This window comes from Capra hircus, chromosome 28, assembly GCF_001704415.2.
Source record: "Capra hircus breed San Clemente chromosome 28, ASM170441v1, whole genome shotgun sequence".
NCBI classification, from domain to species: domain Eukaryota; kingdom Metazoa; phylum Chordata; class Mammalia; order Artiodactyla; family Bovidae; genus Capra; species Capra hircus.
The window spans coordinates 17,519,104-17,544,477 of NC_030835.1; the positions used below are offsets into that span (position 1 = coordinate 17,519,104).

Sequence of the window (25,374 nt, forward strand, 5' to 3'; positions counted from 1 at the left end):
GGAACATACAGGATCCCTCAGAGGTCTGGGAGTGGAAAGAGGCTTGGCCTAGGCTGGTGGCTGAGAGTGGGAGGGTGGGGAGGTCTCCAGGCTTCTCGGCTCTATGATTAGGGCAATTTGTTTCTCCAGGGGGCCATTTGTGGTAGGAAACACAGCCTAGAAATTAAACTAAATATATCCAGCGCCCAGAAGATTGGAAACAGCAGTGGCACCTGGCTGGAGGCCGGATGGCCAAGACTTCACCCAGGTCGGGTGTCATTGTGCTGCCTCCGGTATTTTAAGGGTTGGGAGGGGAGTGGTCTGAGTCTCCGAGGCTTGGCCTGGGTGGAATGACAGATGCAGGTTTGAATTTGGGGGGACGAGCTCTCTTGTCCTCATACCATGCTTCACTCTGTCACCCCCTCATTCCAGGGACTACTGTCCCCAGTTTCCAGCTGTTCTCTGCCTCTTCATGGCTGCTGCTGTTCCTGCTTTTCCTGTGTCCCCAAAACCACAAAGCTCCACAGGCTCTGCCTTCTCGGGTTCTAAAATGAACCCTTCTTCCTGGGGAAAAAAACCGTTCCCTGCAGGTGGCTGTTAGGAAACAAAAGTGTGGAAATCTAATTTGCACTAAGTTGATTTGACTGATGCAGCATATAATTGCCCTGCACTTCTTAGTTGCAAGGGTTTGTAGCAATCTCAGGTGATTCTTGAAATTTATTTGAAGGCCAAATGAATGCACAGCTGCTCTGAGTGGGAAAGCATCGCCTGCCCTTACAGCCGACTTCAGTCCATCCCAAAAGGGGTATGTATTTTTGGAACAATGGTTGTTAACTACCAGTTACACCTTTCATTGTAAAGGCAACTGGGGTACAGATTAAAGGAACTGACTTACCCAAAATCATAGCACCAGAAAGTGGCAAAGCTGGGACTTGTCACCAGGTCCCCTGGCGATGCCTGGGTATTTCTCTCTCAGACACTGTCCTTGCAGCCAACTCCAAACTGTTATTGCCGGCTCTGCCATTCTGGTAACATAAAGAACACTCAGCTTCACCACAGCCGCTGCATGCATCCCTACTTTCCTTGTGCCTTTCACCTCTCAGGAACAGGGAGCAGTTTCTGTGACTTGCTTCATGCTGGAAGCTACCCCTTTCCTATGGCTGCTAATTTTTTTCCTTGTTAATTTTTTTTTTCTCCCAACCCCGCTTTATTGAGATATAATTGATGTATAAGTTTTCCTGTTAATTTTTACAACCTAATTGCTACTGAAAATAAATACAAAGAGGACAGAGACACACTTCAGATTCTGCTTGTTGCATGTTTTCACTTTTAATTAAATAATTCACATTCTGTTCTGCAAAGCAGATCCTGACTGGCAGTAGCCACCAGCTTTCTGAAGGCAGCCCCTGTATTTTCAGGAGACTGTAGCCACGGCAAGAACATTGATGGCAACGACATTGATGGCAAGGGGGCTGGGAGCAACAGGGCCAAGCAGGCTGAACTACATGCTACACATATAGACGTGTGGACACATATGTACATACCAGGCCACCTATGGCCAGGAAAGGGGTATCCTGTACTACGTGGCCATGAAATATGACATAAGGCCAAGGTCTTGGCAAAAAGAGTTTGCAGGATCCAGGAGGGAGCAGGTGAATCAGGCACATTTGGCCTAGAAAGTACAGATGAAATGGAGACTGTAGGGGGTGCCCCGCTCAAGCCCAATGTTAGAAGAAGCAAGATACATAGGTCATTTTATTTGACAAATACAAATAAAATACCTGGTCCACAATATGGGCTAGGCCCTGAAGATGGCACTATGTAATCTTGGAAATGCATAACTAATTTGTCCCCCATGCACAGTATGGAATGACAAAGGTCACAAGACCCTAGGATCTTGAAGTTCTTAAGACATCTGCAGTTGCTAATTCTGCTTCATCCTTTTGAGGTAAAGAGCAGCTTCCACTCTTCCTGAAACCATGGTAGTTGAAAGACCACGTGGCTGCATTCAGGAAACCTTGGGCCTCCTCCCTCCCTTTCTAACTGGACCATGTCCTAGGAATCTTCCCAGGCAAACCCATCAACTCTGGATCTCAGAGGATGTGTCTTCTTTAAATGCGAGCAGACTGACAAGACCTGCTTCTTCTTGGATCTCATCAGTCTGCACAAATTTAAAGGAGCATCCCCTGCAGGCATCTGTTCCCCCCCATCACCTCCCTGCCTCAGGGACACAGCCATCCAGTCTTCTGCCCCCATCCTTCATAATCCAGGGCCTCTTAAGGGACAGGCCCCACAGTCAATTAACACAGGCCCAGGGCTAGAAGAGACCTTCAGGGTTAGGACCAGAGCATCGGATGCTTACACCTCCTGTCTGTCGATTGGCTAAGCATACATCTTCTGGGACACGGATTCCCTGGAGCTCATCTGGAGAGCAGAGGTGGAAAGCTGTCATTGTAATGGGTTCAGTGGGACTTTTGCTCTTAAGGGTGTGGTCAGCAGCTGTCCCATCAGACCAGATTCTGGCACAGCTCCCAGGCTGAGGGTGCTGGCTGACAAACATTTTGTTTTTCTGTTTTTATTTTCAAGTGAGTGCATCACATAAACAGACAAAGGGCTAGAATTTGCTCGTGTCTCTCCACCTGAGTGATAACTTGGTGATAACCTGCAGGAGCTGTGCTACAGAGCCCTGCGTATCTGCATATCTTCCCTCTCTATGGGACTCAGGAATCCTGCCCCTTCCCAAATCCTGCTCCCATAGACCTATCCCCATGTCCTCATCCACTCCAAGATTTATAAACAAGGTCCAGAGGAAAAGCCAGGAATGGGCAGCAGGGGTGACGCCCTGAGGGTGCTGGACACTGCCCTGTCTCACCAAGGCCTGGAATGTTCTGAGCTATTTTTATAGGCTGGGCTAAAGAGGTCTTCATGAAGAAGAAAATGAGTAAACGCTCATTGCTGAATGAGCCTTTTGTTCCGGGGGAGCTGGCGGCTGGCGGAGGTGAGGCCTCAACGCTCCCTGTCTCCAGGCAGGTGGGTGTTGCAGAGGGGAAGGCTCCGGTATGAGGAGGGAACACAGCAGGAACAGAAAAACAAACCAAGGCTGGCCTTGCTGGAAAACGAGGCACTGCCTCTCAGCTGGACCACTCTCCCTAACCCAGTTCCCTGCTGGTAACACCTCATGTGGGTCTCCAACCAGGTCCCAAGGAGTATAAAGTCAGTAATCACCCCACCCTGTCCTCCCTAAAACCCCAAGGGTTCCCAGAGCATTGCTGAGCCCAACGCAACACTCAGGTGAGTTGTGTCTTATTTCAGACACGTGGGCAAAGGTAATAATGCAGAAAGGATCTTACTGTCGTATCTTCAAATCAACAAGAGGAAAAAACCCAAGCTTAAAAAACACCCTGCGGCTGTCACGACTCCCATGTGCTCAGCTTTGTCCTCTGGTGTATTCTGAATTGTCTTGGAGTGTCCTTGTATACATGAAGTGAATGGCTTCTATTACTGTTGTCTTTCTTGATTTGGGTACAGCTTTGAGTCCCTGCAAATAATAAAATATTTTTCCATCTCTTCTTTTTCACAAAATAAATAAATTAAGTCAACCTGCAGTGTACAAATTGTCAATGTCCTGAGAAGTCCCAAAGGTCCATTCTCCACACAGTCCTCAGGATTCAGGGGTAGAGGCCTTAGCCCCAAAGGCATAGGAAGGAAAGAAGTAAGGAAGAAAGTCTGCTATCCACACTAGGAGAGCCCTAGGACCCAGGAAGGGTGCTGGACAGAGGTGTCTGCCCCCCCTCACCCCCAAGTAAGGGATAGTGGAGGGAGCAGGGCAGGGGCTGGGGAAGAATGGCCAGCACTTCTGGGCCTGCCAGAACCATCCTGGCACCACTCTGCCCCAGGATCAAGTTTTCAGAGCTAGAGTACCTTTGAACCCCAAATTAGAGCCAATTCCCTGTGCAGTTTATGCTTGGACTATAAAACCTAGAGATTTCCTTGACTGGCTGAATCCATGGTGATGGAGACCCAGGGCACTGATTGTAATGGATCCCACAAGATGGTCAGTGTCCTCACCTTTTCAAAGGCTGGCTTTCCACCAGGATGCACCCCTTTCTTCCCTATAGCAACCCCAGCTGGACTCAGATCTTGTATTTCCCTGCTGTCCATAATACTTGAAACAAAACTCAGCCCTCCAGGCTTGATAATGGGATGGATCTGATACAGAGGTTGTCCAGGAAATCAGAAACAGCCCTTAGTGAACTTCTGATTCTTCCTGCAAGTTTTCAGGGGGTATTGAGTTCTGCTCCCTGGTTTGGGGTGAGAGTGGGGAAAGGCTTCCGCTTTGGGGACATCTGGTGCTTGGTCATATTTCCTTCAGGAAATATATTAGGGCCTGGGAGAGATTTTCAAATCTGGCCTCTTCTTGAGGAGGGGGTGAGGACTGCTAATTTATGCGGCCTCGGACACTCAGCAAAGGACACTGGTGATTTCTGAGATCTGTTCCACATGGGTTCAAACAGAAAAGCCCGTGGGGCACTGTGGACTGCCATGTGGCCATCTAGGCTCTGATCCTTCTGGAGGAAGTTTCCTTCTCCTAATCCTCTCTCTGGGGCAGGATCTAAACTGCTCCCCACCGATCCTCCCTGCCCCGCTCAAGGCCACAGTGCTTCTAAGAAGAAGCAGAAACAAACCTGAAAATATGGCCACAAGAGACCAAACCATAAAAAACTTAAAACACTCAGACCATCCCATGTTGAGCAACACTCTTCCCAGAGCTCTAAAGGAGGAATTCCAGACACTAACCACACCACCATGACAACCAACCACGTGGTTGACCTCTGTCCACTGTCTTCTCAGGGGAGGGGCTATCCTGACGTGACTTTTCCCTCAAGGGCACTCTATACTTCCATCTGGGCCGTGCCCCACAGAGGCCTGGCTGGAAATGACAGGACTCCTGAGCTGCCTTTTGTCTCCAGGGACCATAAATGCTCCTGCCATTAAGGCCTGAAGCAGCTTTCAAACATGGACATGCTCTTGGGGAGTCAACTGAGCAGGGATGGGGCCTTCAGGCTGCCATCACATCGGGGTCAGACATGCCAATTTAAAACATGCTGCCTACTAGCAGCAAGGACAGGAGGGAAATAGCCATGAGAATCTAAGGTGGGCAGAGGCCATGCAGTTAGCAGTTCTGTACCCATCACCCAGCCTCAGACTTGCATGGGGAGTAGGGTCATGGTCCATGACCATATACCACTCCCCCATCCTCCTGCATGCTGCAAGCTAATTCATTTGTCCTGTCTGGCTCTTTGCAACCCATGGACTTTGGCCCGCCAGGCCCCTTTGTCCATGCGATTTTCCAGGCAAGAATACTGGAGTGGGTTGTCATGCCCTCTGCCAGGGGATCTTCCAGACCCAGGGATCCAACTGAAATCTATTATATCTCCTGCATTGACAGGCGGTTCTTTACCACTAGTGCCACGTGGGAAGTCCCTCCTGCATGCTCTAATAACTCTGAAAAGCTTTTTTTCTGTAGGCATGTGTGCATGTATTTCTGTTTTTCTGGTGTGGGGTGTGAATGTAGGTATGTGTCTTTATATGTATATTTTGTCGCTCTATATAGAGCTGATTTCACCTCTCCCCAGTGACCCACTCAAATGCTACCCTGGATTATGAAGAAATTCAGAAACTGAAAGGTTCACACTGAGTGAAGCATGGGGTCTGACTGTGACTAGTTCCTGCCAGAACCCCTTCCAGTTGTTAAATATTTGTAGACTCTTGCCCACTAGGTCTACAGGACATCTGTGTGTGTTTCATGTATGTTTGTGTGTGTGTGTGTGTGTGTGTGTGTGTGTGAGAGAGAGAGAGAGAGAGAGAGAGAGAAAGAGGGAGAGAGAGGGAGAGGAGAGAAAGAATGGTGAACAGGCCCGGGCCTGCCTGGGTCTGCTCAGGAGACGACAGTCCCTTAGGTCTGGGTTTGACAGCCCTCAAAAGGGCCGGCCACCGTCCTGTCCTCAGCGGGAAGCCCCGGGCCCACAGCTGCAAGGGAAGCGAGCTGGCTGGGGGCCTACTTCTACAGCGCAGGCGCGGCTCACGCCCGATGCATCTTCCAGCCCACGCCCTGCGGCGGCGCCGCAGACTCCCCGCGGGCCTGGGTGAGGCAGGCAGAGCGGGACTTTCAGCAGCAGGGGTGCTGGCACCCCGGGCCCCCTACGTGACCCAGAAGGTGCCGCGCTCCTCCAGCAGGCTGACAGAGCGGTTGGAGAGCGAGGCGGCATCCTGCACTGGCTTGTAGCCGAAGAGGCGCATGGCCGGGCCGCAGGCGGCCTGCACCACCTGCGCCAGCTTGAAGGGCATGCTGAAACGCCATTTCTCAAACTGTTCCGAGGAGTTCTTCTGCGTGGAGTAGATGCCATCGTGGGCCGCCTGGGTGTTCTTCTGGATCCAGTCCTCCACCTGCGGGGTTAGGGGGATGCCTGCAAAGCGATACATCTCCTGGGCCTTCTGCAGCGGCCGGAGGGCCACGTCCTCGTAGCGCACCAGCATGTAGCGGCCCCGCAGCCAAGCCGGCTGCCTCAGGCCCAACTCGGCGGATAGGCGGATGCTCTCACAGTTGCCCTTCAGCCGCAGCACCTCCTCCTCCCTCAGCTGGTCCTGTCCCTTGGCCACCCACTTCTTCCAGGTCTCGTACTTGTCCGCGAAGGCCACCATGCGGGAGGCCAGCACAGCGCGGGGGTCGCGCACCAGCTGGATGACGCGCAGGTCGAGACGGGGGTCCTCGGCCAGCGGCTGGAGGAACTCCAGTTGCCTGATGCGGACGGCCTTGACGGCCATGTGCTCCTTGCGGCGGCAGGCTTCAGCGGCCAGCGTCATGTTGAGAGGGCCACAGCGGCGGTTCTTGCAGGGATACTTCTCGAAGACCTTCTTGACGAGGGGCGTGCAGACGGGGTCCTCGCAGAGGGAGCGGCTGGAGCCCCGGCGGAACACGAACTGGGTCAGGTGGTCCTCGGGCGCCGGGATGATGAAGTGCTCCAGGATGTACAGGTCGCACAGAAAAAGCTGCTTGAGCACGTCGCGGTAGACCAAGGCCGAGCCCGCGGCGTTGGCGCCACCCTGCTCGAAGGACACCGTGCGCTCGATGTGCCACAGCGGCTCGAAGAGGTAGAAGATATTGCCCTGCTGATTGAAGAACTCACCCACAAACGAGGAACCGGTGCGAGTCGTGGCCATGAGGAGCACGTGGCGCCGGGGCGGGGCCTCGGCGGGTGGGCGGGGTTCCAGCTGCTCCCATTCCTCTTCCGCCTCCAACATCTGCTCCTCCTCGGCCTCCTCTGCTGGCTCCATGCCCAGCTGCAGACTGAGGTTTCGCAGGCGGCTCTGCAGCTGCAGGAAGGCCGAATCCAGCTCACTCAGGGACAAGAGGGATGCGTTCTCGGCCAAGACCAGGGCTGGGTCGGTGCTGTTGGCCTCTACCAGGGACTGAGGGATCTGCTTCAGCTTGTCTGAGACCCTGTGAGAGCAAAGGGATACCGAGATCAGTGACTGACTGGGGACTCTATCACCTGTGCCACCCATAGGAGTGTCCTAGGATGACCACCGAGAAGCTGACTTTGAGGCAAGGATTTGAGTGTAAGTAGTTTATTTGGGACATGATCACAGGGGGAATGGGTAGGGACTTGATGAGGAAAATCGCTGTGGCCAAATTGCTCTGCCAGGGGAACCCCAGGTGACAGAGTAGGCAGAGCACACCTCAGGATTCCCTCACCCAGGGGATGTGAAACTCCCAGGTGGTCTTGGCTGAGGGCTTCTCCCAGAGGTATTTACTCCCCAGGACTTCTGGCTTGCCAGTGTGCAGGTGGAGAGTTGTAGGGGCTTGCAACAGGACCCAGTAGGCACAGACTGGAATAGTCCATGCTGAGGAACCCAGGTAGGGCACCAGCATAATGCCTGCTACCCAGCTGAATTCCTAATCTGCTGATCTTGGTTGATGCTTTTGTGCAAGGGTTGTGCCTGGGAGAGGTCTATAAATCCTTCTGTGTATAGCGGGCTCACTAACAGGGCCACTGCACACAATGGTACACTGCCAACTCTATGCATCCTCCGTGTAGCCTATCAGAGTGCACACCCCTGGAGTTGAGCAGTACACAACCTTGGCAGCTGAACATGGCAGCCTTGCTGACCAGAGTATCTGTACCAGAACCCTACCTCATAGTCATCCATTAAGGCATGTGGATCTTTAGTTGCAGCATGATGGATCTAGTTTCCTGACCAGGAGTGGAACCCCAGAGCCCCTGCCCTGGGAGAACAGAGTCTTAATCACTGGACCAGCCAGGAAATCCCTCATCCATGACTTTGGATTAGTATAGGAAATATGCTGTTAGTGTGAGGTATCATCCTAAGCCAGGAAGTTAACTAATAATAATAGCAACAGCCAGTAAGCACAGGATACCAACTATGTGTTAGACACTGGGCTAAATGCTTTTACATTTTCTTATTTAATCTTTACAACAAAGCAGGCCCCATTGTTAGCCACATTTTAGAAGAGGAACTTAAGGCAGAAAAGTGAAATGACTTATCTAAGCTGTCGCAGCTAGAAAGGGCCAGAATCATGGGAATTGACTCTGTGCTTCCACTGCAGGGGGCTTGGGTTCCACCCCTGGTCAGGGAACTAAGATCCTGAAAGCTGCATGCTGTGGCCAAAAAAAAAAAAAAAAAGGGCGGGGTCAGAATCAGGACTCCAACTCAGGATACCTGAGTCCAGAGTCCAAGTCTCACTGCTGTGCGGTCATGACATGGATATGACCTGCCTGGGCACAGGAGGGGCTTGGTGGTGACTGGCTGAAGGATTGCCTTTGTTGGTCCACAGAGAGAGCCCTGCAGCCACCTCTGTGCCCTCACCGATCCCACCTGGATAAGGAAGACTTGTGCTTGCATCCCTCACCTTGATATGATTTTATTTTCCTTTTCAATGAAGACAAAAACCACCACCACAAAAGCCAGGAAGAGGGCATATTTGCTCCTCATTCTCAAGCTGTGCAGAAAATGTCGGCAGTCCTGGGGCAAAGAGAGTCCTTTCTCCATGGGGAAGGGTGGGGCCGTGGCACTCAGCTCAGGGGCATCACTCAGGACCTGGCTCGTCCTTCACGTGGGGGACACCTGGTCCTGTGGAGAGATGGGCAGTCAGGACACCCTTGTCTATAGTTGAGAACAAATAGCTTTTCCACCAGATTTTTGGGGCCCCCGCAGCCCTGTTTAGCAGCCAGAACTCCAGACCCACTCTCCCAATGAACTGTGCCCCAGAAACTTGAAATCCGGTCATTTAAAATGTTAATGAACCTTCTGATTCATCCATGTCACTTCCATCAATTTATGCTTTGACCTCACGAGTCAAAGGCAAAAGTGTAAAAAGAATACTCCTTGCAGTATATGTGTTTGCAATAGCAAAAGAGTTAAACATCTAAATAAAAAAAACGATGATGCAAATAATGGATTATTATGCAGCCACAAAGAATGAGAGGGATCTACTAATGCTGATATGAATAATTATATAGTTATATATAATGTGTAGATGTTATAGATAAGCAAGCTGCAGACATAGTCTGCATATAGGATAGGGTTTCTTAGCACTATTGACATTTTTCGAAATTTAGCTTTTATTGGGGTACAGTTGACTTACAATGTTAATTTCTGCTGTACAGCAAAGTGAATCAGTTATACATATATCCCACTTTTTTTTAAAGATTCTTTTTCCATATAATCTTATTAGTTATCTGTTTTATAGATAGTAGTGTGTATATGTCAATCCCAGTCTCCGAATTTATCCCTCCCCCTCTTTCACCCTTGGTAACGAAAAGTTTGTTTTCTACATCTGTGACTCTGTGTTTTCCAAGTAAGTTCATTTGTACCCTTTTTTTAGATTGCACTATAAGCTGTATTAGATGGTATTTGTCATTCTCTGTCTGACTTCACTCAGTATGATAACGTCCAGGTCTGTCCATGTTGCTGCAGATGGCATTATTTTGTTCTTCTTTATGTCAGCACTGTTGACATTTTGGATCAGATAATTCTTTGCTGTGGGGGCTGTCCTGTACATTGTAGGATGCTGAGCAGCATCCTTGGCTTCTCCTCATTAGATACCAGCAGAGTCTCCTCTTCTCAGCTGTGACAATCAGAAATGTCTCCAGACATTGACAGATGTCCTCTGGGTGAGGGTGGGTGGGTAAGGAGGGGTGGGGTGGTGCAAAATCATCCCAGGTTGAGAAGCTCTGATGCAGTATGAAAAAAAAATTAAGGGAGAGAAAAATATAAATGCTAAATACAAGTGGACTGTGACTGCAGGGAGACACCAGGCCAGTAACAAAGGAACGGGTAGGTCAGGAGAGAAGGGTGAGGTGAATCTTAACATTTACTGTGTAACATTGTGCACCATTAGAAATTTTACCATGTGGATGTATAAATGTTTTAAAATTAACTAAAGGTTTTCCACCATACCATGTGAATTCTAGCAAAATCCGTCATATGGCCTCGGCCTTCAGGTCTCAGCTTCGTGGGGCAGCTTCCTCCTGGATAGGTTAGGGCCCCCATGGCTCCCCCGCACTATGATCTGAGACTTTGTCATAAAGCACTCCCACTTGAATGACTTGTTCAGTGCTGACCATCTCTTTGTGGAGGGCAGGCAGTTTGTCTGGGCCCCTCATTATCCCTTAGTACTGGGCCAGGCACACAGGAGATACTCATGCATGGCTGCTAAATGACAGAATGGTTAAAGGAATAAATGACTCTTAACTGAAACTGTATCTATTTTTAAAAGCCAGAGCAAATACACCGTTGCCCAGTGCAGCCTGAATCACCATTGCTTTCATTTATCCTCACCATCAAACACATACCTGTACCCCAAGCCCCCATATTCCAGCACAACCCCCTCTTTCGAAAGTCTCTCCATTTCTCCACAAGGACTCTCATCCATGGGAGACAGTCTGCTACAAGAGTGTTAATTGTGAATGCCTTGTGCAGGGCATCCGGGAGCATCCTTCTTCTGGGAAAGACGGATTTTTTCCAAGCTGATATTGACACTGAGGAGTGGGAGGGCTGAAAGGAGGGTCCCCAGGCTGCAGCTTCATCATACAATGGAAGTGGTTTTAGGGACAACCAGAAAATCTACCCTCTAGGGAAAGCAGTGAGACTGGGGTTCTGCTTATGAGAAGACAGATGTGTACCCTGGCAGCCAGAGTGGAGGGCCTCACCTGTGCAGGGCAGAGCAGTGGGGGGCAGGGGCAGCGGGCAGCTCACCCTGGCCAAAGGCCGGGGTGCTTTGGAAGTATAGGTGGGTGGACATGAGCCAGGAGGGAGGAGGGCTGCAAGGCCAGTTCAAGGGTAACTGAATATTCTTGCCTCTTCCTAATTCTTCTGGGCCATTTCCCATGCACTTATTAAACAAATATCTCCTGAGCACCTACTATGTGCCAGTCTAGGCACTGTATCCCACAGCAGGGAACAAGCAGACCCCACCCATGCCCTCATGGGACTTATACTCTGGTTGAAAGAGCCAACTACAAGGATATGAGTTGATGAAATTAGTTAAAATTTATAAAGTTACTCCTCTGTGCCTAGTAGCATGCCAAGGACTTGATTTGTATTTCCTCATCCCACAAAAGCCCTGTTAGATAGTGACCCATTTTACAGATGAGGAAACTGAGGTAGAGAGAGAGATTAAATAATTTGCCCAAGTTTCCTCCAGCAACAGCCCAACTGCCCCTCCCAAATCTAAGTCATTCCACCCTTTTGATGTTCCACAGTGACACCCCCTGCTCCACAGCACGAATGATTGGACTTTGCAGTTGATGGTGTGTCTGTCTCTCATTCCTAGACTACAAGTTCTCTGAAGTCCAGACCAGCATCTAGAAGAGCACCTGCCATGTACCCACTGCCCAGCAAGTTACTGGTAAGTCAGCTCACTGAAGCTGCTGACTGGCAGGCAGTCAGCATGTGTTTGCAGAACGCTGGGCGGGGCTGTGTTCCTTACTCACCCAGTTTAGCCTGTGGTGTGTGAGGCCACCTGTCCTGCTAGGAGGGTGAGACCCAGTACTGAGTCTGCAGAGCACAAAGGATTGAAATATTGGCTTTCTTCCCTCTAGGCTGTCAGCAGAAAGGGCCCGGATCTGACGATGTGAGAGAAGCAAAGAAGCTAGGACCAGAAGTCCTGGGTTCTCGTTCTTCCTGCTTGTCTGACATGCTGTGTGACATTGTATAACTGACTTAACCTCTCTGGGCCTCAGCTTCTTTACTGGTAGTGTGAAAAGGGTGGTTCCTGCTGTATAATGTTGCTCTGAGGAGCAGTATCTGGTGCATGGAGAGGGAGAAAAGGCAGGCATGGGGCACAGGGAGTTGTGTTGGCTGCCCTCTCTCTTCTGGGTCTAACATCTTTGGTATAATCTACAAAGTTGACTGTGTCGATGACAAAGATCCTGAACCTTCTCCTCCCTTCCCTTCCAGAAAGTGTTTCTATTTTAGACTTGCCATCCCAGCCCCCTTAGTCCCTGAATAATACAGAGTTCCTGAGAACCTTGCTGACATTTCCCTAAAAGGAAGACACAAGGGTGAAAACTCCCTCCAAATGAAATCCCAGGCAGGCTGTTGGTTCGTTGGCCCTGGTCCAGGCAGGCTGCCCCTAGGGTTAGCGTTGGAAGGCCAGCAGGCAAATGGGAAGTCAGGAGAGGGTGGTTTAGAGAGTCCCAGACCCAGGAGGTAGCAGAGGGTCACAGATGCCAGGAGGTCACAGGGTCGTGGGGGATGGCCGAGGTGGGGGTCATGCACGTAGAAGGTGGCCTGCAAGAGGCCCTTTGCAAGAAGTGTGTCTGTGATATCTGTAACACTGGACAAACCCTCCCTAGAGCTGTGGTGCCTGCCTTGCTTAGCTCATGGGGAGAATGAAAAATCTCTTCCTTTTCTTGGCAGATGCCATCTCTGGGGGAGTGCTCGATACCTTTCTTCCCCTCAACACCCAGCAGTAACGCAACAGCCAGAGGAAAAGGTGGTATCCCCCTGCCGGGATGCCAGCAGAGGTCACACTGCCAGGGCCGCAGGGCCAATGGTGAAAGGCCAGGGGCACATCTGGCTCAGCCTCCGAATGCAGGGGAGCAGGGCAGCTGTCCTGGGCCCAGTTAAACTCAGGACTCAGCTCAGAGGTCCCCTCCCCTGGAGTCCTTCCCTGCCCACCGACCTAATGTGGACGTCTCCCTTCTCCCTATCCCTTTTAGCACCTTGCTTGCTCCCTTCTTGGATGGAAATGTACTTGTTTACTGCCTGTTTCAACCACTGGCGTGTGAGCTCCCTCTGTATTCCTGCTCCATGTGCGCCAGGCACAGTAGGTGCCTCTTACTTGTAGAATGAATAGAGGAATGCTTCTTCCAAAGAATTTAGCCCACTGTGAGATGCTCAATCATTCTAAGTTGATGGAAAATACAAAGAGAAAGAAGAAAAAACCACTGTTCCCTGTCTGAGCGAAGCCGGTCTGCGTGCTGTGCTGCAGGCGTGCACTGAGTATTGCTGATGTTTAGTCGCTCAGGCGTGTCCTACCCTTTGTAACGCTATGGACTGTAGACTGCCAGGCTCCACTGTCCATGGGGTTTCCCAGGCAAGGATACTAGAGTGGGCTGTGCACTAAGTGCCCCCCAAGCAGGGACTGAGTGGATACTACATGCGTATACTATGGGAGTGTGCTACAAACGTGCACTGTGGGCCGACCTTTGTGCTTGGGGCTTCACATATGTTAGTCTCGAATTGTCATGACAATCTGGGATACCTTTTTGAGGATAAAGAACCTCGGCCTGTGGCTTTCAGTTCCAGGTCTCCCCAGCTACGTGGTAGTAGCAGGGAGGGCAGAAGACAGTGGAGGCAGCCCAGGCAACCTCAGCGAGGGAGCCCTGGAAAGAAAGCAGGCGGTGATCTGAGGCCCTACACTCCAGGCACTGGCTCCCCTACCCTGCTCTCCCCTCGGGGCCCTTTGTGCTCAGGCCTCCCTCGTGATCTGGCAAAGGGCCCTCGCGAGAGAACAGTTTTGTACTTGGATGGCTTCCTCCCGTGGAGGAGGTGGGGTCCCAGACTCTGCTGTGAATGGTGCTCTGATAAGGGATGGGCCCTGCCAGACATTGCATCAGGCAGCAAAGCTCCACTCCCCTCGCTTGGCTCGCTCCGGGCCAAGAGCACAGTGGGGATCAGGGCCTCCGCTGTGGCAGGCGCCGCTTACAGCCTTTCCGCCAGCAGGAGGAGGAGCTGCCTGGGCCAAGGAAGGCCAGGGGCTGAGATGGAGGAAGCTCCTGGGCAGAGACAGAAGCAGTGAAGCCCACTGTGGGGAAACTCCGAACCCACTCATGAGCTGCAGCCCTGGGGCCGGGAGGTGCCCTGACATGCCAGGCCCCCAGACACCTAGGAGGGGAGACCTTGGGAGGGCTTCCATGAGTGGCCTCTAGATCCCCTTGAGTGGAGGCAGGGGCAGAACCAGGAGGAGCACGCATGCTCAGAGGCGATCTCTGCTGTGAGGATGCAGGAGTGCATCCAGTGGCCTGTCCAGACGAGGTTCTGTTTCACATAGGGGTGTCCAGAGATGGCCTGGGCTGTCCAACTTAGTGTCTGACAGGAGAGTAAATGCCCGAGTGCCATCACATGAACCAGGGATGGAAGGACGAAGAGAAGGCATGCGAGAACGAGGAAGTAGCTGGGGGCCTGGCTGAGGGCCTGTACAGCCCGGGGCTGTCATTCCTCCCCAGACCCTTCTGTTCCGGGACTCCAGCTTCCTCTCCTAAAAACAAACCATCTAAAACTTCCTTATGGGCACATGTCCAGCCTCAGCCAAGACAGAACCAGAGCAGACACTCCCAAGTTGGAGGTGTGCATCATCTGAGCAGCAGTGGACATCTAAGAGCTTCTGAGAAGCCGTGGGCCAGAGCCACGGGATGGACCAGAGGGCTGAGGGCTAGCCTGGTGCAGAGGTGGGCGTGGGGGTTGCCACAGACTCTCAGGGAGCCATCTCTGGCAGGGACAGACCCCTGCGGCCCCTTAGCCTTGTTTTCCTGTGTGAGGATGTGGGGGAGAGTGCTCTCTATCCTCATTTGAAACAGTCACTTCATCAGGGCCTGCTCAGCTGTGTGAGAAACACATTTTGTGCAAAATGCTGACAGCTGCATGGATACAGGGCCCCAGAGAATAGTCCCCACCCCCCCACCCCCCCCAGACGCGTGGGAAGCAAAGGTACTTCCCATATCTCTCATGCTGGGCCCTGGGCCAGCTCAGCGCTGAACCACTGCTCTAGGCTTTCTAGCCCTTGCCCAGTCAGGGGTTGCAGCAGAGGCTGGTGTCCAGGATGCCCACAGCTGTGCAGCCGGGCAGCTAGGTGAAGAGTCAGTTGGCTTGTTTGAAACCGACCTCAACGTGAGCCGAGACTCATGGGCAAGGATGTGCACCCAGCCTTGGGAGTCCAGCGTGTGAGAAGCGCCTTGAGTATCTCAACAGACGGGGCTGGCTGAGGCAGAACACTGGCCCAGTGAAAGCAAGCCATGCAGGGGTTAAAGACGCTGATGCAGAGCTGCAAAGATGGAATACAGAGTGATGATTCTTTCATTTTCTACCTTTTTGTATTTGACTTTTTGACAACCATACATATACCACTTTAATTAAAAAATTTAAAAATCTAATCTGCAGCTTAAAAAGAGAAATGTAAAATTACTTTGAAAGTGGTGTGGGAAATGCACTGGAAGAAGGAAGGCCTGGAGGCTGGGAGACCAGGCTGTCCCTTTTGCGCCGGTCCAGGAGAGAGGAGGTGGTCTGAGCAAGCTGGGAGAGTGTGGAGGAGAGGAGGGACACATGGGGCCTTAAGGAAGTCAGTGTGGGGCCTGTGACATGCACAGCGGACACGAGCCTGAAGGACAGGATGCTTATGAGGAGAAATAAGCCAGCCATGAAAGGACACATCCCATATGATTCTGGTGGTAAAGAACCCGCCTGCCAGTGAAGGAGATGTAAGAGACGCAGGTTCAGTCCCTGGGTTGGGAAGATCCCCTGGAGGAGAGCATGGCAACCACTCCAGGATTTATGCCTAATCTCATGGACAGAGGGGCCTGGCAGACTATGGTCCCTAGGGTCAGAAAGAGTCAGACACGACTGAAGCAACGTAGCCCGCATGCATGCACTTGAGGTACCTAGAGGAGCCAAATCAGAGACAGAAAGGAGGAAGGTGGTTGCCTGACCCTGTGAGTTAGTATTCGACGAGGACACAGTGCCAGTTTGGGAAAATGAACACGTTCTGGAGATAGACTGCGGTGAAGGCTGCACAGCAGCGTGAATGCACTTACTGCCACAGACTGTGCACTTACCAACGGCTAGAGTAATGCACTTTATGGCATGTCTGTCTCCATAGGGGAAAAAAGTGAGTTCATAAACAACAGGCAGGGGAAGGAGGGCAGCGGAGGACTCCAGGGGGATCCGCTGTTCATTCCTTGGACAGCCGCCCCGGCATGTGGCAGGGCTCATTATGTTTGCGAGGCGAATGAATGGATTCATAACTGTCTCTAAGAGTTGGCTGTGGTTTCTCGTAGTTTCTCTTCCCCCATGCTAGTGGAATATTGGACACATAGGAGATGATTAATATGCTATTGATTTTACATACACACAGACACACACACATACAGACAGACACACACACAGACACACACACAGACACACACACACAGACACACACACACACACCCCTTCCCAGGTGGCATTCGTGGTAAAGAACCTACACACCAGTGCAGGAGACGTGAGACTCAGGTTCGACTGCTGGGTTGGGAAGATCCCCTGGAGGAGGGCATGGCAACCCACTCCAATATTCTTGCCTGGAGAATCCCATGGACAGAGTAGCCTGGTGGGCTACAGTCCATAGGGTCACACAGAGTTGGAAAGACTGAAGCAACTTAGCATGTGTGTGCACACACACACTCACACACATATATATAGAAAGAGAGAGACACAGACAAGACAGTCTGGAAAAGCCTGAACAAATCATACAGGGACTCTCTCCACAACTGTGGCTTCTCTTGACTTCTTTGCTTTTACATGTTGACCTTGATGCCCCGTAACCTTAGGAAAGGAGCTTAAACTCGAGTGGTTTCATTATTTGTCAATGGGACATTTAACAGCATCTGTTGTACACTCAGTGGTCATGGGGAACCCAATGAGAAGATGCTAGCGCAGGGCCTAACCCAAGCCCAAGTCACGACGAATGGTCCTACTTAGGAACCGCTCACCCTGTCTTTACAGATGGAGCAGATTTTGTGGCTTGTGATTGTTGGTGAGTACTGGATTGGTGGGGTGGAGTCTCAGTCTCCTACAAATACCAGCGTGAAGGAAAGTGAAGATCTGACCACAGCTAGAAGTGTCCCTCAGGCAGAGCCAATATCCTCTCATTTATGGATGGCATTTGGCCCTGGGCATCTTATCCTCACTGTCAGCCTCATCTGGGGATAAATGTGCTGACTTTCCCTGTCCCAGGTACTGTAGTCAGCCCCGAAGCAGCAGAGAAGCTGGAGAGACCCAGAAAGACAACAGGCAGAACCCTTAAGCATGCTCCCTCCTCAGCTTCCCTGTAGGTCAGCGCTGCTCACAAATTCCACATGCCCCCCCTGGCCAGGCAGCTCTGAGTGTGCTGATGAGAGTGTGGCTGCAGAATGACAGGAGCCTGGGGTACAGTGGACCCCTGTGGAGGAGCCGGCTCCACTCTGGCTGCAGTGAACAGAGGCAGGAGGCCTCCGAGCTGTCAGGCTGGGGTCAAGTTGAATGCTAGTGGATTTTGCCCCCAGGACAAAATCATGCTGTCGGCAGCAACTCAGGCCAGAGCCTTAAACAAAGCAGCTTGACTTTCCAGCTCTCGTTGTACTTGCCTTCAGCAGTGCAAGTCTGAAAGGGTATTTCTTTTGGAAAGGTCCAAGGGAAATCTGTCTTGTACACTACCCCACCAATCAAGAAAAACATGGCTCTTGCCCTAAAAGTGCAGAATGTCAGAACTGGAAAGGGCTTGGAGATTTTCTTACCTACCCTTCCTCATTTTTCATCTGTAGCCATTCAGGCTCAGAGAAGGGAAGTGCTTCACAAAGGCATAACTGGATAGTGACGATACTTGAACCATTACAAGGTCTCCTGTCTCCCAGGTTAGTGATGGCCCTGCCCAACTTGATCACCCTGACTCTCATAGCTTAGCCCATCAAGAACCTCCAGCACAGGGTTGTCAAAAACAGTACACATTCCACTCTGCAGTCCTATGCCTGGGGCAGACATCACTGATCAATCATTGTCGTCTTTTCAGCTGAGACTAGATGTAGCTTCATACGCCTTCTCAGTGCAGTGCCAATCCATTAGAGCTGGCGTGTGAGATAAAATCAGTTTGCCTTTCCAACTTTATGGGATCCTTCCTGGCTACCAAACACAGCTCCTTACCACCCTTTGGGTTGCCATTCTGCCATCTGACATCACCCCTCAATGCCAGCCAAATTGCAAGTTTCCTCTTACACAAACCCTCCATCTGAACATGCCTTGTAGATCTATCCTCCAAACCTTTGATTTAGCACATAAAACCCTTTGGGGCTTCCCTGGTGGCTCAGTGGTAAAGAATCCACCCACCAATGCAGGAGACGCAGGTTAGATCCCTGGGTTGGGAAGATCCCCTGGGAGGAAGTGGCAACCCACTCCAGTACTCTTGCCTGGGAGATCCAATGGACAGAGGCGCCTGGTGGGCAACAGTCAGTGGGGTCGCAAAGAGTGAGACATGACACAGCAGCTAAGCAACAGTATCAATAAAACCCTTTACTGAACAAAACAGCACATACTACAGTTAATGGTGAGGTCACTAAGAATAGTTCAAGCATCAGATTTGGGGAAGAAAAAAAGTACTTTTGAAAAGAACGGCAATGGATACAAGGTTCTTATAATTCCACCTTCCTCCCTCGCTTGACTTGTGCTTTCATGAATGAGTGGAGGTAGAGATACAGAGAGCCTAGGGCACTGCACAGAACTGCTGCCAATCCATCCCACACCATGGCTGGCAAAGCTCTTCACACGGCTAATTTTATATTCTTACTCACATACCTTTATATGTTTTCATGAATAAGAGCCAAAACTTTAAAAGTCTTAGGGGTTTCCTACAAAATGTTTCTTGGGTTTTGGGAAAACTTGGGCAAGTCCATTGGAGTGTGCCTTGAGTGTGAACATAATCTGCCGTGGGTATTACAGCAGGAAAGGTTGAGGTCAGTTGCCTAAAGAAAGCAGATAAGGGCAAATCAAAATGGGGCGTGGTCCCCGTTTGTTCCCCGTATTACATTGAAGAACAAAATGTTCTTTAATATTCTGTGTGGGTGAAATTCTGGGCAAACAACTGGCAGAGACTTGGTACTCACCAGGTACCCACATGCTCTTCACCTTCCCCAGCCCCTCTTGCAATTAGGTTGGGCCAGTGACCAGGTTTTGACCTGTGGGGATGGAGATAGGTTAAAGTGATGTCAGTCACTTGAAGTCCTGGTCCTTAAATTGATCCCAGACACCCCTCAGGTCCTGTCTTCTCTTGCTATGGCAAGACTGGAGGCCACATGTTCCAACTGGCTTACTGCAAGGTGGAAGCGGCCCAGATCCTGAGCTGCTGCCTGCAGAGCCACCCTGCCTGCATCAGATGTGATGCAAGTACAAAATGAGCCTTTTTGTACTGCTGAGCCACCATGACAGGATTTCTGAGATGACTGGAAGAGGAAAAGCTCTCAGTACCCAGGCCCAGGATCCCCTTCCTGCTTTCTCCCACTGACTGACCTTCTAAGGAGACTTCGAAACTTTCTGCACCTGGAGACTGTCCATGCAAGGGACAGATGGAGAGAATTTCTTTTGCTCCCTGGTTTTTCCCCCCAGTCCTGCTGTCTTCAATGCAGAGGACACAGAATTTGGATCCTCCAGGGTAGTCCTCAGTCCCACAGTTTCCTCCAAGCCCCTTGCTGTTAACAGCAGGAAGGGACTTTATTCCTAGCAAAAACAACAACAGAAAAATCAGAAACCCAGCCTCTTCTCTTTTTCACCAGGGAGTTCTGCTTCCCCTCCCAGCACCACCTCTGTCGGGGAGGAAGGGGCAGGAGAGAAGGCAGCCCCGGGGTCTTAGCCCATACTGACTACTGCTATTGTCTGGGCTGCTCCATGGCTGCCAAGGAGCCCATCTGTATCCAGCCCCTCCTGGAAAGGAGAGACGGAGTCTGAGGGTGGGGAGAGAGGTCCAGGCTACAGATAGCTAACTGCTCCGAGAACTAAACACAGGCCTCATACTTGCAATCAGACTTGGCTTGAGTGCCAGCTCTCCCATTTGACGATGATTTAGTCACTAAGTCATATCCAACTCTTGTGACCCCATGGACTGTAGCCTGCCAGGCTCCTCTATCCATGGGATTCTCCAGGCAAGAATACTGGAGTGGGTTGCCATTTCCTTCTCCATTTATTTAAGCTCTCCCATTTATTCTCTGGTAATTTTAGGCAAGGTATTTAATCACTCTGAGCCTGGGTCATCCCCACAGGGTTGTCATGAATGAACATTAGCTAAGCTGGTGTGAGGCTCCGAAAATAAGAGAGGACGGCACACAGGCTGGTTGTTATTACAGGCTTGCACCAGTGTGAGCCTGAGCCTGTTTGTGCTGATTGCACCGCTGGTTCACCCTCTGCATGTATCTCTCTCCCCCAGCTGGGCTGTAGGCTGCTGCAGGGGATGGACACTGGCTGATTTACTTCACCTTTCCCTACAGAACCAGCCCAGAAAACCCTGGCCTGCTCTGGCTTTGTGGCTGCTGTCACTATTGGCCAAGCCCCTCTTTTGCAGCATGATTTGGAGGGATGCTTACCTAATGCATCAGGGCCCAGGCCTAGACACACCTGGACAGGACAGTTGCCAGTTTCAGGCTTCTCAGCTGGGAGGGCAAGTCAGTTGCAATTCCTGGGCCAAGTCGATCAACTGGAAGTGACTGCCTGGAGCGCCGTGTTTGAAAAGGTCGATCTCTGCAGGAAGAGAGTGCGGTGACTGCTTGGTGATATCTGCCGTGTCTAGAGGGGTAGCGTGCTGCTATGCATTTGGTGAATTTGCCTGAGCATTGCATTTTGGCCCTGACAGCACGTGAGAGTTACCTGGAGTTTCAGAAATTACTGAGGCCTGGGTCCCACCTCTAGAGATTACAATTGAGTTGGTCTGGGTGTGGCTTGGGCATCAGTTGTTTCAAGTTCCCTAGGTGATGGAAGATTGAAAGCCTTCGAGCATCCAGCTTCCTCTTAGAGAGCACCACCTCAGGGCATCTCAGCGGGGCCACTGCCTGGCATGCACACTAGCTCAGCTGCAAGGCCAGACTGGCAGGGGAGTTGCTGACCGGGGCTCGATACCAGGTGAACATGCGGTATTCTTGTTTTACTCAGGATACAGTGCTTGGGAAGCTTCTAGGTTAGTGTTTGAGTGTTCTGTTTAAAACCAGCCGCCTGATACCACGGCCTACTGCTCAGCTGTAAAATGGCACAACTTAAATGAATTTGGGGAGTATTGAGTGAACAAAGCCAGTTTTAAAAGGTGGCATACTACATGATTTCTTTTATATAACATTCTTGAAATGACAACATTGTAAGCGAGAAGAACAGACTGCTATTGTTAGGAGTTTAAGAAGGGGTGGGGTGGAAAGGAAGTGGGCCTAACTATAATACAGCAACATGAGGGGTCCTTGTGGTGATGGAAATGTTCCGAACTTTGGCTGTATCTGCATCAGTATCCTGGTTGTGATACTGCAGTAGTTTTTCACCATTGGGGGAAACCAGGCAATGGGTTCAAGGGATCTCTGTATTATTTCTTAAAACTGCATGTGTGTCTGTAATTCTCTTGAAACAAAAGTGTAATTAAATAGGAAAAAAGAAAACTAGGTTTTGAGGAGATCTTTGTAAAATGCAGCAAGAGGTGAGAGATAAGAATGAGCAGAAATGCAGTTCCTGGGGCAGGAGCAGCATAGGAGTTGAGTCCAATCTGGAATCCCAAGTTTGGCTTTTTGGAATACCAGGAACTGACTACTTTCCTGGGGTCTATTCATGTGCAGGGACAAGCTTGGGGGCTCTTTGGGGATGTAAAACAATGAGGAAGCCCATCCTCAAAACAGAAAGAGAGGGGGACAGGTCTCTGGAGGGATGACAGGACATCTGAGCCCCCGTCAGCTGGAAGAGCTGGTGTGGATGAGGTGCTCAAACTGGGCTGCCGCATGGCTCAGGGGTCCCAGGGAGGCCTGCATAGGAGGGTCCGGCAGGGTCCTGAAGTGAGGGGGTCTGGGCAGCATGTGAGCTTGCAACACTGTCACTCAAGGGCTGGTGCTACCTGGCGACTCCTGGGTTATCTCTGAACTGCTCCTGGGGGCCTACCACGGGGCAGGGCAAGCTTCAGGATGTTTTGTGGCAATTCTGCAGCTCGCAAGCAAGAAGGAGGAGAAGAAAGGTTTGAGTCACTAAGGTGGAATGTTTGAAAACGGAATACATTTGGGAAAGTCCCTAGGGAGCGTCTGGCTGGTAAATGCTGATAGTCAACCAATAAATTCATTTCCTGAGTTCTTGCTTTGGGCCAAGCAAGGGAAGAGGCACTGGGAATAGAGGGGAGGAAGAGTCTCTGCCCTCGGGGAACTGAACCATAACAGAAGTTCGTGCTTCTAATGGAGCAGCTACTGTTCCAGGCACTTCACACACATGCATAAATTGAGTCCCCAGAACCATCCTGTGAAGAAGGTACCCCAGTGCCTTCACAGATAACAGTCATTAACTCCGCCCCCCACCCCCCCATTAAAGCACTCAGCTTACACTCAGTTGTAAGGTAAAGCTGGGATTTGAACCCAGGAAGTCTGTCTCCATAGTCCATGGACTCAACCACTGTGCTTTAGCACTGGGCGGGCAGATTTAGCCAAAAGGCAGGAGCTGTATGACAGTGGGCAGATCAGAGTCCTGGCCAGGAACCGGTCTTCCAAGACCTACGCCAACTTGTGCAACTCTGAACAACTCCGGGACCTCTTTATGTCTCACGCTCCTTCTCTAAGACACGCATTGCCCTAAACACAAGGCTGCTGGAGGGCCTTCGAAGAAATGTGCTTTGGAGGCACTAGGCCATTGCTGGCCTCCCATGAAATGGGAGCTTAGTGGCCACCCCAGATGAGCAACTGTCACTGGCTGCAGGTGACAATGAGTAGAATGCTTCTCCTGGCCCCAGCCCTGTAGTTCTGCACTGCAGCTGGGCTGCTACAGGAGGGCCAGATTCCAGAGACTGAATGGGCCTGAAAGTCTGAGGCAGCATCATGAAATGCAGAAGGAAGAAGAGGATGGCACCTGTGGGCACCATTCCTTCAGAATCAAGTTCAAGCTCTTCCACGCAGTGTTCTGCCTGGATAACCTGGCCCACACTGGCTTTCCAGTTGGTCTCCACACCTGCCTCCCTGCAGCCTCCACCCTGGCCAAATGCACCCATGACTAACAAAGGACACAAAGACAGAACGTGGCAGACTGAGATTTGAATCCATGTCTGGTTGGCTGCAAAGTAGGGGCTGTGTGGTGAGGTGGAGAGAGCATGGATTAAGGGGTCAGATGCACCTGAGTTCTTCCTATTGCAGCTCTGCCTTTGTGACCCCAAGTGAGTGCCTTGTCTACAAAATACAGTTAGTAATATCCCTGTATTAACACCTTATCACAAACTTCGTAGCTTAAAACAGCACATATTTATTATCTTGCAGTTGTGAATGTCAAGTCTAAGATCAGTTTCACTGGCCTAAAATCAACAGGCCTGTGTTCCTTCTGGAGTCTTGGGGAGACCTTCTTCCTTGCCTTTTCCCGCTCTTGTGGCTGCCTGTTTTCCATGGCTTGTGGGCCCCTTCATCTATCTTCAAAGCCAGCAGTGACTGCTGGAGCTTTTCGTAATGCATTACTCAGGCCTCTTCTATAGTTAAATCTCCCTCTTATAAAGACCCTGCTGATTTTACTGGGCCCACTTGGATAATCCAGGATAAGCTTCTTATCTCAAAATCCTTAATCACACTGTAAAGTTCCTTTTACTATGTGGAATAACATGTCCACAGATTTGGGGATTCATATGTGGAGATCTTGGGTGGGGGGCACATTACTCAGCCTCCCACAAGCATGTGCTACATGAAACGGGACGCATCAAGTTAAATTCTCAGCATGGTGTTTAACCAGTAGAAGGCTGGTGATGTTTAATGTCAGCTGGGCACAAGAAGCACTTAGCTTTTACAAAATAGTGCCGGAGTTCACTCCTGAAAATTTGGGGTTGGGGAAAGTGTCTATGCATTGGAATTTTTATAAGCTCCCTAGTGACTCTGTTGGGCAGCCAGGGTAGGGCTGATTATGGTAAGCACTGAATTCATGTCAGCAGTTATTCTTATTCCCACAGCTACTTAGCTCCGAGCCTTGTGCCCAGGAGCTGTTCAATAGACGTTTGTTGAAATAGACTGAAGTGAATCACTCCTGGGGCCCCAAGCTATCCCTGGGATAGCATGGGAGGGGAGAGAGGGTTTCTCACTGCTCCATCACAGGGCCTGAAGAATGAGGTTCTGTGGGCAGACAGAGGCCGAGGCCTCTGAATCAACCTCACACCCAGAAGTAGCTGCCTGGGGGGCTGGAGTCTCTCCTCCTCTCCGAAGTCCAGTCAAGGGGCCCAAGCAGGCAGAATCCAGTCATCAACGGGCCATTGTTAATGGAACAGAGGGGGCTCTGTGCCCATTTAACACTTCTCTTCCTCACGAAGCTGCTCCCAGCTGAGGGCTGGCTTCTGGAGGACTGCGGGGCTGGGGAGGGGCCCCAAGGCTACGAAGGGAATGGGGGAGGATTCCAGGTGGGGGCTGAGCCCCTTGGTTGGAGGAGCAGAGGCAGCTTGGAACATAGGCCAGTCTCGTAAGTCAGCAGGGTGGAAAGTCTGGGCGCTGATGCGGCCACTCAGGCCAGGAAGAGTTTCCCATTAAAGCTGGGGATCCCACCAGACAATGAAACCCACCAGACCCCAATGAGAGCCAGGGGACAGCTTTCTCTGTGGGGTGTTCACACTTGACCTACCTCCTTCCCTTTCCAAAAACAGAAAAGTGAAATCCACACGGTAAATGGTGCCTTTCATTGCCTATAGAACAGTGTTTTCAAAAGGGCTGGGAGGGTTTTATGTTCTGTGGGCTTGGGATTAAGAGGCAGGCAATTCAACCAGGGTTGGGTATAAATGTCCTTTTGCTTAGCAGACCTTTTCTATATTCAGGAGGGTGGATTTCAGGAGGCTGGTGTTTAAGATCCCAAAGATAGTGCCTGATCAGTATCCTCAAAAATGCCAGAGACCTACAGTTCTTGGGCTAGGTACCA

The 25,374-nt window shown here is 50.9% G+C and overlaps 1 protein-coding gene and 1 long non-coding RNA gene across 16 annotated transcripts in view; one reads left to right on the forward strand and one right to left on the reverse strand.

Moving 5' to 3' along the window:
- CHST3 (carbohydrate sulfotransferase 3) overlaps positions 1,280-25,374 on the reverse strand; it is a 39,364-nt gene continuing 15,269 nt past the window's right edge. For 2 of the 15 annotated variants that reach the window (XM_018042516.1, XM_018042521.1), the window contains exons 2-6: positions 20,862-21,015; positions 19,795-20,001; positions 19,392-19,463; positions 8,912-9,132; positions 1,280-7,480 (exon numbers count right to left, since the gene is read on the reverse strand). In XM_018042516.1, coding sequence (XP_017898005.1) covers positions 6,181-7,480; positions 8,912-9,051 — 1,440 coding nt within the window. In that variant the 5' untranslated portion in view covers positions 9,052-9,132; positions 19,392-19,463; positions 19,795-20,001; positions 20,862-21,015 and the 3' untranslated portion in view covers positions 1,280-6,180. Of the gene's footprint in view, positions 7,481-8,911; positions 9,133-9,785; positions 10,236-18,706; positions 19,464-19,794; positions 20,002-20,861; positions 21,016-25,374 lie in introns of those variants that run through there. The other 13 variants (XM_018042520.1, XM_018042519.1, XM_018042517.1 and 10 more) reach the window with 13 other exon arrangements.
- Positions 7,490-15,195, forward strand: LOC108634152. The gene is made up of 3 exons (XR_001917434.1): positions 7,490-7,599; positions 11,837-11,911; positions 12,105-15,195. It is a non-coding gene; the product is annotated as an uncharacterized LOC108634152 (long non-coding RNA).